The 15,487-nt window shown below is 36.9% G+C and overlaps 1 protein-coding gene across 2 annotated transcripts in view; it reads right to left on the reverse strand.

Annotated features, from left to right (window-relative positions):
• dock1 (dedicator of cytokinesis 1) overlaps positions 1-15,487 on the reverse strand; it is a 549,009-nt gene that overhangs the window by 116,600 nt on the left and 416,922 nt on the right. For both annotated transcript variants that reach the window (XM_059947697.1, XM_059947695.1), the window contains 4 exons: positions 12,552-12,610; positions 9,412-9,560; positions 3,429-3,514; positions 3,106-3,262 (listed from right to left, as the gene is read on the reverse strand). In XM_059947697.1, coding sequence (XP_059803680.1) covers positions 3,106-3,262; positions 3,429-3,514; positions 9,412-9,560; positions 12,552-12,610 — 451 coding nt within the window. The remainder of the gene's footprint in view (positions 1-3,105; positions 3,263-3,428; positions 3,515-9,411; positions 9,561-12,551; positions 12,611-15,487) is intronic.

Genomic DNA, 15,487 nt, shown 5'->3' on the forward strand with positions numbered 1-15,487 from the left:
TACAATTCCAGTGAAATTGTTGACCTTTCCAGAACCTAAAAAACGTTGATTATCCTCCTTCCTAATATGGGTCTCCTGTGCAAAAATAATATTAGCGTTCAATCTATGGAATACTTTAAATATTTTTTTACGTTTAATCGGATGATTTAAACCATTAGTATTCCAAGAAATAAAGTTAATAGATTTATCCATCATGCCAATATTAGTTGTGTGTATCATAAAAGGTTAAAAAGACACATAACCCATAATTCAGGAAGAAGGAAAATTGATTCAGGAGCAACCGGAGAACATGACACCTCAACAATATTAATAATTTAAAGACGGCCCATAAACTAAAAGCAAAAAAAATAAAACGCAAAAGCGTGAAAAAAGATCCCTACCCCTCCCCCCACCCCTCGAAAGAAAGCCAAGCGGTAGGCGCATAATCTAACACTAACATTACCCCCATTTCAAGATGGCAGCTCCATAAAAAGATTAAAAATAAACTATATAACACCCAGATTTAAATATAGGGTTGCAAAGAGAAAATATATATCAGTCAGAATGAAAAAACTAATATACTAAAACAAACAATCATTAATAAAAAAAAGTATAAACATTAAAATTTGAAAGTGTAATAAACCTTTAAAAAAAAATTCCATGTTCAAATACAAGAAAGATGACGTTTCAAAAGCAAAGACTTATGGGAAGAAGAAACGACATTTTGAAAAAGCCATATTACAAAATATAAATGTAAGTTCAGCAATCTATTAAAAAAATTTAATAAAAAAAGTTATCAAAATAGGATTAAAAAAAGATTTAATAGACACTACAATATATAAAAAAAAGACCAAAAAATCCAAAACATTCGTCCCATTTCTAAGTACAGGCAAAGAAATAAATGCTTACAGAAAGCAAAGTCTTATGGGAAGAAGAAACGACATCTTGAAAAAAAATAAATCATTATTACAAAATATAAACGTGTGTATCCGAAACAGAAAAAAGAATAAAAAAAAGATACTGTAGCGGTGTGCTACATGCAGCACTAAGATTACGACACTGAGTCGGTAACTGCAGTCGAAGGAAAAAACTTTATTCGAAAACTTCAGCCTCACTTTTAAGCCTCCCTCAACCGGCCCCCCATGGCGCAGAGGCTCCAAAGCTCTGTGCTCGCAAACCCCCGTAGGCTATCTAATTGTGAGTCGGTTCGGATACGCTAGGAAATGGGTCGCCACAATATTATAAAAATTAAAAGAGCATCTATAAACAATGATGATAGTAAAAAAAAAGGAACCAGACCCGTAGATCAGGATAAGAAGTTATAACCCAGCTTCATAGGTTAAAACTTAAAATGAAATGGCATCCTCTCTCCGAAAAATCTTCAACATAACACATAGTTCAAGTTGCACTAGAAGATCGATATTCTTCAACAAATTTCTTCGCTTCTTCCGGAGTGTTAAAAAATTGCTGACTGTTGTCGTTCAACGTAATTCTAAGCTTCGTTGGATACATTAAAGCTTGTTTAAGTCCAATCGAATGAATCTCTGCCATCACTGGTTTAAAAGCGATTCTCACTCTCATTACTTCGAATGAATAATCTTCAACAATTCGAAATGTGTTGCTATTGTGAGAAATCACACCTTTTTTACGAGCTAATCGAATTAAAAGCTCTTTCTCCCGAGGATAATGAAGGCGAACAATCACCGCTCGTGGTTTACCAGTCACAACCGAAAATCTCGCAACTCTGTGAGCGCGGTCGATAACAGGTTTAGTATGCAAACCTTCATCACCGAAAATTTCCCACAATAATTTAGAGAAAAATTCAGTTAAATCACCGGACTCAACTTTTTCGGGAAATCCGATGATACGCAAATTGTCTGCGAGATCGGTTTTCGAGATCAGTAATTTTAAACTTATACTGATCTATAGTTTAGCAGTCGACTCTATCTTCTTCTCCAGCGCTTCAATTGTACGTGCTTTTACACAAATTGATTTTTCAAGAGTCGTGATCTTATCTTCATGCTGCTGAATATCTGATGCCTGCGATTGAAGCTTAGTTTCAAGCGATCTAACAAGTTCTTCTTCAGATATTTTCGTGGTAAGCTTATTTTCCAAACTTGTCAGTCTACTTTCCAATTTACCTTCTAACCTGCCTTCCAAACCCGCAAGTTTAGCATCCAGAAGATTAGAAATTATGTCGATGGATAAAGGATCCTTAGACGATTTCTTGCTTGTAGCCATTTTAATTTTGACAAGATTAGATCAAATATTGTTTTAGGAAAAAAAAAGTTAATCAGAAGTAGCAACTCATATGATTAAGTTCGAAAAGATTTGATTAAAGGGTGATTATAGTTGAAAAAATGAAGAGCGCCTAAAAGGCAGATGTTTACGTCGCCATCTTGAAACTCCACCTTGAATATTGTCTAAAAGATTTTGTTTGGATGTATTTTTTGCTCAAATTCTTAGAATCACTTTTATCATGTTCTCAGCAATAGGACAATTTCAATCTTGAGTTTAGGTGGAGGAGGCTTTAATGGATTACTGGATCATTATTACACTGGGAATAGCTATTCAGTGCAATGTAAATTAAATTCAACAATTCCAAAAGTATCTGCAATGAAAACAAACTCAGGCTGGAGCTAAAACTTCTATGCTGTTAACTTGAAACAGTCATTCCCAATGAAAACCAAGCAATCATCTAAATTACCCTGAAGAGAATCAAATGCTGAATGTTAAATGCATTATTTTTTGCTCTAGCCTTTTATTTTGCAGAAAGAAAACTTTAGATCATTATAGGTGTCCATAAACACCACAGGGCTTTTACTTTATGATATCATGATGTTGTTATTTCATGCTTCCTATTTATTGTTATTTATTTATTACTGCACTTGTACAATTTGCTTACAGTTCCTGATGTGTACAGTTTACATATCCTGTTTACCGTTCTATGGATATGCTAAGTAAGAAATCTGAGGGTTGTACGTGGTGACATGTATGTACCCTGGTACCCTGATAATAAATTTTTCCTTTGAACTTTGAACAATATTTGGGGACTAAATAAGTAGTTATGAAAGAAGTGAACTATACATTCCAGAAGATGACAAAAAAAATCACAAAAGTTCTTACCAATACATTAACTGTACAGCTCATTCGGTTTTCTTTGTTTTCGTCATGCATAATTGTTCTGTAATCCAAAAGCCTCTCCATAAGTCTGACGACTAGCATGACAAAATTTTCTCCGCTCCTAGCAAGGTACTTGTGCTTTCGACAATGTTCCAGAAGGCTAAATAAAACAGTAAATGTCATATTTTATTTTAGGCATACAGAAAAGTAATATCAATTATAAGCAATATAATGAACATCTCACAAATATTTCCCAATGCTCACAAACTGTTCATTGTTACAAGGCCTAAATATACAATACTTTATTATTTACAATTGAAACTTACATCTTCTCAAACAACACCTTGTACTGCTCATCCCCTCTGCCTCCTTCCACTTCATGATCAAGCTTGGTGATGATCTCATTTTCAAACTGTAATATTAACATTAACATATGTTAATATTTAACAAATATTTTATTAGTACTGGATATTTCAGTACTTTATTTATTCCTGGTAACATCACAATAGATTAATGTTTGAGTATTGCAAACAAATCCAAATGTTATGGTGAGGTTGTATAAGGCATTGGTGAGGCTGAATTTGGAGTATTGTGTGCAATTTTGGTCACCGAATTACAGGAAGGATATTAATAAGGTTGAAAGAGTGCAGAGAAGGTTTACAAGGATGTTGCCGTGACTTGAGAAACTGAGTTACAGAGAAAGGTTGAATAGGTTAGGACTTTATTCTCTGGAGCGTAGAAGAATGAGGGGAGATTTGATAGAGGTATACAAAGTTATGATGGATATAGATAGAGTGAATGCAAGCAGGCTTTTTCCATTGAGGCTAGAAGAGAAAAGAATACAGGGGACATGGGTTAAGGGTGAAAGGGGAAAAGTTTAAAGGGAACATTAGGGGGAGCTTCTTCACACAGAGATTGTTGGGAGTGTGGAATGAACTGCCAGATGAAGTGGTAAATGTGGGCTCACTTTTAACATTTAAGAAAAACTTGGACAGGTACATGGAAGAGAGGGGTTTGGAGGGATATGGTGCAGGTGCAGGTCAGTGGGACTGAGCAGAAAAATGGTTCGGCACAGCCAAGAAGGATTGAAGGGCCTTTTTCTGTGCTGTGATGTTCTATGGTTCTAAATCCATAGTCCTTAGTTCAGAAAGTACGTAAGAATGAATGACAGAGTAATTCGTATAGGGGGCCGGGTTTCAGGTTCTTGGATCATTGGTACCTCTTCACGGCAGTGGTGTACAACAGGGACGTGTTGCATCTAAACTGCAGGGGAAGCAGAAAACCAGGTCAGAAAGTGGAGGGATGGAGAGGAAGGTAGATGTCAGGGCCAGTAAAAACAGACAGTACAAAGTAACAGATACAATAGAATGGATAGATTGCAGAGTGTGTGTTTTAATGCTAGCAGTATTATGGGGAAAGGTGATACACTTGGAACATGGATCAGTACATGGAACCAAGATGTTGTGGCCATTACAGACATCTGGTTGACAGAGAGACAGGAGTGGGTGCTTCATGTTACGCAAGATTGATGCTTCAGAAAAGATAGAGAGGGAGGTAAGGTGAGGAAGGGGGAGTTGCACTACTATTCAGAGGCAATAGCACAACTGCATTCAGAGGGACATAATAGAGGGTTCGTACACTGAATCTTCATGGGTAGAATTCAAATATAGGAAGAGTGTAATCAGTCTGATGAGTTGTACTACAGACCCCAAATAGTCAGTAGGATATTGAGGAACAGATATGCAGCCAGATTAAGGTGTAAAAAACAATAAGGTTGTTGTTATGGAGGATATATGCTTCCCTAGTATAAACTGGGATGTTCTATGTGCAAGAAGTTTAGATGGAGCAGAATTTGTTAGGTGTATCCAGGAGGCTTTGTTAATTCACTATGTAGAAAGTCCAACATGAGGAGGGACTGTGCACTGAATCTGTGTTGGGTAATGAGTTTGGCCAGATGACCGACCTTTCAATGGGTGAGCAGATAGAGAACAATGACCACTGCTCCTTAAGATTTAAGGTAACTATAAATAAAGGTAAGTATGGATAATTATGTGACAATATCACCAGCAGTGATATTGTTCCTGATAAGTACGGGACAGCACTAAATTGGAGCAGGGCAAATTCAACAAATTGGAAAAATGGGCAAAAAAGTGGTAGATGGAATATAGTGTTGGGAACAATAGTGCAGACAATTATCTAAATGGGACTTAGGAGTCCTCAAGCAAGACTCCCAGAAGGTTAATTCACAGGTTGAGTCTGCGGTAAAGAAGGCAAGTGCAATGTTAGCACTTATTTCAAGGGGAATAGAATATAAAAACAAGGAGATAATGCTGAATCTTTACAAGACATTAGTCAGGCTGCACTTGTAGTATTGTCAACAATTCAGGGCCCTATATCTCAGAAAGGATGCATTGTTATTGGAGAGAGAAATGAGGAGGATCACGAGGATGATTACAGGAATGAAGGGGTTAACATATGAGGAGCATTTGGTAGTTTTGGGCCTGTACTCACTGGAATTTAGAAAAATGTGTGGGGATCTCATTCAAACCAAATGAATATTGAAAGGACTAGATATGGTGGCTGTGGAGAGGACCTTTCCTCTGGTGGGGGCATCCAGAACTAGAGGGCACAGCCTCAAAATTGAGGGGCGCCATTTTAGAACAGAAGTAAGGAGGAGTTTTTTTAGTGCAAGAGTGGTAAATCTGTGGAATGTTCTGCCACAGACTGCGGTGGAGGCCAAGTCCGTTGGTATATTCAAGAAGTTGATAGATTCCTGATTGGTCTGGCCATTAAGGTATATGGTGAGAGGGCAGGTGTATGGAGTTGAATGGCTTCTGGGATCAGCCATGACGAAATGATGGAGTAGTCTCAATTGGCTGAATGGGCTAAAACCACTAAGCATGCATTAAAGATGAGAGGGGGTAACTTCAAAGGAGATATGAGTGGCAGGTTTTTTTTAAACCCACTGAGTTGTGGGTGCCTGGAATGTACTGTCCTGGGTGGTGGTACCAGCAGATACATAAGAGACATTTAGATAGGCATATGAGTGTGAGGAAAACGGAAGGATATGGACACTGTATAGGCAGAGGGGATTAGTTTAGTTGGTCACTTGATTACTAATTTATTTGGTTCAGCACAATATTGTGGGCCGAAAGCACTGTTACTGTTCTATGGTCTACTATAAGCGTCAAATGTTAAGTTCTGTTTCAAATATTTACATAAAACATTCAGCTTATTAGAAATTGTAGTGGAAGTATGATATCCTCAATCCTGAGGGACTTCCTAAAAAGGCGTGACACCACTGTTCTGTCATCTATTCATTACAGCACTACAGTTTACGGTATTATAGAAGTTGTATTTTTTGAAAAATACTTCATTTATTATAATATTCTTCCATATTGATGAATATAGTTGGGGATGAGCGAGTCAAAGGAGACATTTGAAAATGGCAACGAAAACAAAGCAGAAGTTAAATTTCAGTGTGGAAGTAATATGGCGAAAATAAGAATTACTGCTGGTGAAACAGATAATGTGAGAGACAAGACAGAAGTGGAACTGTGGTGGTAGAAAACTGATGGAGGGGCCTATAAACTGACGAGCAACCAGAGAGCATGTTAGATTTGAAAATGAACATATGAATGGTAAAATCAATATTCACTAAGAGCTAGCAGTTTGACAAATAAATAAGGCAGCGTAAGTGTAGGGCAGAATGTGAATGAAGATAAAAGCTGTGGCACTCTGAAAATGTTTAGGCTGTGGAGATGACTAATGAGCAAATCAACTAGAGAGTAGTAGGAAAAACAAAATGATAGGAAATATGGATTAGAATCTTGGCTGTCATGCTGTAGATTGAAATAAAACTCTGATGTTTTGTTGCCATCAAATACGAAAAGTAGCTTCAAGTATTTTACACCGATTATACACTGATATCATGCTGTGTAAATAACTGGATACAATCTTCCTTATGATTATGAGTGTGTAAAACACAGCAAAGATTTTCATCATATTTTCCCATAGATAAAAATAACAATGTAAACACGAGATTCTGCAGATGCTGGAAGTCTTGGGCAACACACACAAAATGCAGGAGGAATTCAGCAAGTCAAGCAGCGTCTATGGAGGGCAATAATCAACCAACTTCTTGAACTGAGATCGTTCATCAGGGGTGGAAAGCAAGAGGGCCCAAGCTAGAATGAGAATGTTGGAGGAAGGAAGGAGTAAAAGCTGGCAGGTGATAGGTGAGACCAGGAGATGGAGAAGGTGAGTGGGTGGGTGGGGGTGGGGAGATGAATAAGAAGTGGGATGTGATAGATAGAGAAGATAAAGGGCTGAATTAGAAAGAATCTAACAGGAGAGCACAGTGGCCCATGGAAGAAAGGAATGGACGAGGGGAACCAGAGGATGATGATGGGCAGGTGTAGCGAAGAGGTGAGAGGGTAACTAGAATGGGGATTATCAAAACTTACTGTCATCTTTTTAAAGTATTGTTTAGGTCCTCTCTTAACCTTATTAGCTCCAAGAATAGTTCTCATATTTAACCCTCTTCTCCAAAATGAATTATTTCACCTGCGACAAAATCCTTCTAAACTATTCCTACATGCATATTAAAAGGTTTATATCTGAAATATGATGCCTAAAGTTGCCCACAATACTTTGATTAAGGTCGTACCTCAATCTCTAAATTGTTACACGGGCCACATGCAAATTGACACAGTGAATAAGATCAAGAGTTAAATGCGTGGCTCAAAGATTGCCATGGGAGAAGTGAACTTGAATTTGTGGGAATTGGCACCAGTATTGGGGATGAAAGCACTGTTCTGTTGGCACGGGCTCCACCTGAAACATGCTGAAACTAGGGTCTTGGCAAATCACATAACTTGGTCTGTGGATAGGGCTTTAAACAGTGAGGCAGTGGGTTTAACTGCAATGATATCAGATTCCTGAAGCAAACATTATTCTTAACTTTGTCATGGGAAGAAATCATCATGCAGATACACTAAAAGGTTCAAGAGTGTGCCTAATGCCTCCTTGGCAGAAATTAAATATTCTCATGGACTCCTGGGAATTTCTGAGCCATAAAACTCCAACTAGAAAAACTGCATTTGAACTGATAGTGACAAGATTAAGGCCACACACTGTACACAAAAGGTCCTATATGAACAGTAGAAGGAGCTGATCACCTCAGTAAATACCCGCCTGATAACCTTATTGCCCATTACCCATCCCATAGATGAAAGGTGTAGTTTTTACATTCGGCTTATTAGTAACTCTCTGAGAAATTGGAGTGGATGTATGATGCCCTCAATCCTGAGGGACTTCCTAAAAAGGTGTAACACCTGCTGTTCCATCATCTAATAACTTGTTGCACTGGAGTTTTTGGTATCGCAAAAGATCTATTTTTTGATAAATGCTTCACTTGTTACAATATTCTTCCACGTAGATGAAAATTAAAAACTTATGCCTCTAAATCCAGCCTGACAACACATCAGTAATAAAAGCACAAATGCAAGCATATGTTTCAATGCATTAAAATGATGTTCATCATAAACATTAACATAGGTATTCCTTTAACATATGCAAACCTATAAAATGTCAATACAAATACATAAATTACAGCAAAATGTATAAGTAAAATAACAGAGCACAAACATGAGTTCAAATAAATATTTACAGCATTGACAAATCATTGTTAGCAACTCCAAAGGACATTGTAAACTGCAAGCTTTACATATAATTTCTATATAATATTTACTTACTGAAATACTAGATTAATAATATCAATAGTTTTACAGCAACTTATTCCTATCACTTTAATTACAGAGGTCTAATGTATTTTAAAAGGTAAGTGATTAGACTACTTTGATGGTGTGGCTTTATCAGAATTTATATTTTTGAAATATCTAATTTATGAATACAATCTGGGAGAAAAATATATCTATCAAAAATGAAAGATGAAACACCATCTGCTTCATTTATATTTTATCTTGATTACAAAATTCATATTTTACAACTGTTGAATGCACCATGTAGAACTAGAGAAACATCTGTGGCAGTAAAACATGGAGGATGTGTTCTCCATTTGAATGCTTGTGTGACTTTACTGGTACACTACACACACTTCATAAATGTCACTGCATAGGGTGCAAAATCAATATAATTCTGAAAATAACATTAATTTTGATCAAATAAATTGACTCACTATATATCCTTTTTATTTATTTTATAGCAGTCTTTTGCATTTCTGAATCTTAATTATAGAATTGTGATGTAATAAGTTACAACTTTCAGGATTTCAAGAAGATCACTTACCATCTGGAAACTTCTTGTTGAGTGAAATTCACATTGCATCATGTCAAAAAATATTGCAATTGTGGCTTTTCTCAGTTCTGTTTCTGGAATAAGGGTCATCTCCAAGATTGGACCCACCATTTCCGGGATAAATTTGATTTTGTGTTGACCTTGAAGGAAATAATTGCCCTTAAGTAAAAGTTTATTTTCCAATGCTACAACAGCAGATACAAATTTAACTAACCTGATATGATAAAGATGATCCTGAAACTATTGAACTGTTGTAAGATTTAATCTATCTTCTCTAGTGACTTGCAAGGGGACAGATTTGCTTTCACATTGAGTCTGTTAGATACGCATCAGTATGAAAATACCTCACTGTAACTAGGATATTGGAAATATTGTGGAGAAAATCATGAGGAAAAATAACACAGGGATAATATTAGAAAAAGTTTGATGATTTAAACTAACTCTCTAATATTCTCTATTTTAATTGCTTCTAAACCACCCAAGTTTTTGATTTAGTTTTTGAGATTAGAGATCAGAATCAGAATTGTTTATTATCACCAGCATGTGCTACGAAATTTGATAACTTAGCAGTAGCAGTTCAATTCAATGCACACAAATAAAGAAAGAATAAATAAATAATCTGTCATCAATCACAGTAAGTGTATATATTTGGATATTGGACTTGATGGCTTTGTGGCAAACTTTGCGGAGATACAAAGATAGGTGGAGGGGTAGAAAGCGCCCAGGAGGCAACATGATTGCAGCAGGACATAGCCAAATTGAAAGAATGGGCAAAAAAGTGGCAGATAGAAAATGTAGGATGATGCATTTTGGTAAAACAAAAGTACAGACTATTATCTAAATGGGGAGAATGTTCAAACATCAGAGGTGCAGAGAACATGGGAGTCCTCGTGCAAGACTCCCAGAAGGTTAATTTACAGGTTGAGTCTCCCTGCCAGGATATTGGTCCCCCTAGGATTCAAGTGAAACCCTTCCTTTTTGTACAGGTCACACCTGCCCCCAAAGAGGTCCCAATGATCCAGAAACTTGAATCCCTGCCCCTTGCTCCAATCCCTCAGCCACACATTTATCCTCCACCTCATTCCATTCCTACTCTCACTGTCGCGTGGTACAGGTAGTAATCCTGAGATTACTACCTTTGCGGTCCTCCTTCTCAACTCCCTTCCTAACTCCCTATATAGTTTCCTGATCGGTAAAAGGCATCAAAGGATATAACCACAAAGCAAGTGTATGATGTTGAGTAGGATCTACGATCAGCCACAATGGAAAGGCAGAGCAACTTGATGGGCTGAATGACCTAATTCTGCTCCTATGTCTTATAGTCTTACATATATATTGAATGGATTAAAAATAGTGCAATAACAGAAATAATATATATATTTTAAAAAAAGTGAGTAAGTGTTCGTGGTTCAATATCCATTTAGGAATCATAGCAAAGGGAAGAAGCTGTTCCTGAGTCGCCGAGTGTGTGTCTTCAGACTTTTGTACCTCCTTCCTGATGGTACCAATGAAAAGGAGGCATGCCTTGGGTGATAGGGGTCCTTAATAATGGATGTTGACTTTCTGAGGCACCACTCTTTGAAGATATCTTGGATACTAAGGAGGCTGGTACACAAGATAGAGATGACTGATTTTACAACTTTCTATAGCTTCTTTCGGTCCTGTGCAGTAGCTCTTCCACGCCATACCTGACAGTAATGCAGCCCATCAGAATGCTCTCCGTGGTACACCTATAAAAGCTTGAGAGTTTTAGTTGATAAACTAAATCTCTTCAAACTCTTAATGAAATATAGCTGCTGTCTTTCCTTCTTTATAGCTGCATCAATACGTTGGGACCAGGTTAGGTCCTCAGAGATCTTGACACCCAGGAACTTGAAATTGCTCACTCTCTCCACTTCTGAGCCTTCTATGAGGACTGGTTTGAGTTCCCTCATCTTACCCTTCCTGAAGTTCACAATAAGCTCTTTCACCTTACTGACATTGACTGCAAAGTTGTTGCTGCGACACCACACAACTTGCTGGTATATCATCAGCAAATTTACAGAAGGCATTTGAACTACAACTAGCCAATCATGGGTATAGAGGGAGTAGAGCAATGGGCTAAACACACACCCCTGACGCGCGCTCCTTGTAGATTATATTTTGTCCTATTTGAGCAAAGTTCTGTTCAACCATTGCCCTATTTTCTTCCAAACAGACAACTTTAAAATAATGATACACTGGTTTATCTGTAATTTTCTCTAGTCCTACAGGACTACAGAATAGTTACCCTGAATTGGACCCCATCAGCATCGTCAGATGGAACTGCTTCAACATCTAATGGTTGGGCATGTAAAATAGAATAATTGCCTTTTGCATCATACCTTTAAGTGCTTTCTAAAGTATATGAATGCTTAAGCTATAGACAAATCTTTGAGCTGATGCCTCAACTCTTCTGCTGCATTAAGTCCCTCACAAAATCAGAAATCTTATTGCTAATTTTTACACTGCATTGCTTTATTTATATTAGTACAAAAAGTACCCAGAAATGAAGTCTGTTAAATACCATTTCGAGGTCCCTTTGCGATACTCCAGAAATTCAACTAGTTACTTTTCAGTCTCCGTCACACTTTTGCTGACAGATGTGTATCTAAGCTATTTAATTTCCCATACAAAGCTCTTTTGGAACACTCCAGGGGTTAATAGACCAAGTTGTTAGGCTGGTGTTGATCCCAACAGGAGCAATCTCAACTTTGTGCCAGAACTTTGTGTAGGACTGTGGGATACTATATTATGAGGTTTATTCCTTTCCAAAAAACGAATAAGGGAGCTTTCCTGCTGAACTCCAAAATGTATCCCTCAACAAAGTCAAAGTCGAATTTAATGTCATATGCACAGGTATAATGAAAAACTTACTTGCAGCAGGCTTATTGCGGATTATTTAGTCATTACTGTAATTGCTATTTTCGGAACCTTACTTCCATTACAAATAGGTTATTGTTTTTGCCGACAAAATACTTAACTATTTTTAAAACAAACATCAAAAGATTTAAAGCATTTTGGGATATCCTGAGAATGGGTGACTGGGTGGACTAATGGATTCCATTTCAAAGAACATTAACAGTCTATACTCATTTAAATGCACAACTTACCAAGGTTATACCACATGTCTCTAATCTCAAATCCAATTTGTCTTCTCATGTCACCATATCTAAGAGAAAGATAAAAATTATAAAAACAAACTTTCTTTCTATAGATATCCATTGACCCACTGAGTGTTCCCATCAAATTCTGTTATTTGGCTTTAGGTTTATAAACTATTACGGGAAGATATATGGATTATTTAAAAAAACATTAAAATACATTTGCCTGCAAATAGAAGTGTCTAAAATTTTGACAGTAGTGGACAAGACACCACCTAATGGCATTGGAGTCCCAGGCAAGGGCAGACTTAATGAAACAATTTGTCTTCAAATAGTAAAACTGCAGATGAAAATCATGTTGCACTTGCCAATTTTTCGGTGTGAGTAAAGAGCAAGCATTATAATGATGCAGTAGCAAGCAGCGTTTGAAGGAGCTGGCGCAGTATGTTTTGGAGGTAATTGAGGAAGGGTTTTACTTTACAATCAGCTATATTATATTTAAGAAATCTTGATTTCATATTGGATACATGAAATGAAAATTCCTTAAATACAGTAATATTCCTAGTTGAACAGCACAACACAAAGGCAGTAAAATGTTCAGGAAAATGTTTGAAAGGTACCTTCTTTCTTGATAGCAGGAATTACAAAATAAACCATTGGATATGACCTTTGAATCCTTTGGAGAATTGCATGTTATCAGATCCTGAATTTCAATTAATCCATAGTTATTAGCAACTGTTATTTTTAATAACTATGTATTGTGACCCTGCATATACAGTTATTCACACTATCTCTGGTACCTTAATTCTCCATCATAGATATTTACTTATTCAGCAAACCGTATCTACTAATTTAAACAATAAAATTTACAATCTACACTTAAAATTTTGAAGAGATTTATAAAGAGCTTCAAACTGCTTCAGCTTTCATCACAATTCAAAGCAACTGAGGTACTTTACAGAGCTTTGTTTAATAAATGCAAAAAAGATTATTACTATGCATTATCAGCTATTATACAGTAAATACAATTATTAAAAAAATCACCAGAAAACTAAAGATTTTAATAGTAGAATGAACAGAAAATATATTGGCCTTCCTTATGTTTCACAGAATTATTAGTCAAAATCAGTATATGCTGTTAATGTAATCACTAATACATCTCCTGACTGCTTCATTGCCTTTAGATTGGCACACTAGTTGTCTGATATTGAGTAGTGGATAGGCAGAAATCCTGACGAAGAGTCTCAACCCAAATGTTGACTGTACTTCTTCCTATAGATGCTGCCTGGCCTGCTGCGTTCCACCAGCATTTTGTGTGCGTTGCTTGAATTTCCAGCATCTGCAGATTTTCTTGTGTAGGCAGAAATTTTCATCAGTCTTAAGCATGCAAGACCAAAGCCTTCAGTTTCAACCCTAACCTCTGTTCCCTAGCTCCAACTCTAGCTTTCAACCAGAGAACTATGGCTGAAACAGCAACTTTTTATTATTGGTTTATATTAGAGTTCAAAATTAGCATCAAATCAAATATTTGTGCCATTCTTAAGAGATAGTTTAAACAGTGCAACTCTGTGCCTAACATCCTCTGGGTGAAAGGATTTTCTTCAAATTCTTTTCAATCTACCTACAAATTTGTTTAAATCAATACTGCCTGCTTCTAGACCATCTGTAATGGGAAACAATTCCTTCCTATTTGCTCTACCTTACCCTTATTTACCCTAATTTACACACCTTAATTTACTTCCTTACAGCCTCTTCTGCTCCAAAGTGTCTAACCCCAATTCTCCAATCTTTCTTTATACTATAATTTTTCATGTTATGTCAACATGGAAAAAGGGATTACATTATCTCTTTCCAATGCAATCACATCCTCAGGCACTGAAAACCTGCTTCAAAAGGGCAACAGTAATTTCAGCACCCAAAAAGATCAAGCTGAGCTAACTCAACAATTTTTGCTCAATGCCTCCAAGTACCCTGACACCTCATCCTTAATAATCATCTCCAACATCTTCCCAACCACCGATGTCAGACTAACTGGTCTATAGTTTCCTTTCTTCTGCCTCTCTCCCTTCTTCAAAAGTGGACTGACATTTGCAATTTTCCAGTCTTCCGGAAGCATTCCATAGATTGGTGATTCTTGAAAGACCATTACGAATATCTCCGCAATCTCTTCTGCCACCTCTTTCACAATCCTGGGGTGTATACCATCTGGTCCAGTGGACCTATTTACCTTCAAAGCTATCAGCTTCCCAAGAACCTTCTGCATAGTTATGGTGACCCCTGAATCCTGGAGCTTCCATCACACAGCTAGTGTCTTCCACAATGAAAACTGATACAAAATACTTATTCAATTCATCCACCATTTCGTTGTCATCCATTGCTACCTCTCCAGCATTGTTTCCCAGCACTCTGATATCCACTCTTGCCTCTCTTTTACACTTATGTATCTGAAGAAACTTTTGGTATCCTCTTTAATATTATTGGCTAGCTTATTTTTGTTTCCATCTTTATTTTCTTTATAACTTTTTTAGTTACCTTTTGTTGGTTTTTAAAAGTTTCCCAATCTTCTAACTACCACTCATTTTTGATCTATTATACGCTCTTTCTTTTGTTTTTTTGTTGGCTTTGACTTCTTTTGTTAGCCACGGTTGTGACATTTTTGCTTTAGAATACTTCTTCTTTGGGGTGGCGGGAGGGTATATATCCTGTGCTTTCCAAATTGCTTCCAGAAATTCCAGCCATTGCTGCCCCACCATCATCCTTGCCAGTGTTCTTTTGTAATCAATTCTGGCCAACTCCTCTCCAATGTCTCTGTTATTAACTTCATTCCATTGTAATATTAAAACATCTGACTTTAGGTTCTTTCTCAGATGTCAAGGTGAATTTAATCTTATTATGATCACCTGCCCCGAAGGGTTCTTTTACCTTAAATTCTCTAAACAATTGCA

The sequence above is a fragment of the Hypanus sabinus genome, chromosome 22, assembly GCF_030144855.1.
Source record: "Hypanus sabinus isolate sHypSab1 chromosome 22, sHypSab1.hap1, whole genome shotgun sequence".
NCBI classification, from domain to species: Eukaryota; Metazoa; Chordata; class Chondrichthyes; order Myliobatiformes; family Dasyatidae; genus Hypanus; species Hypanus sabinus.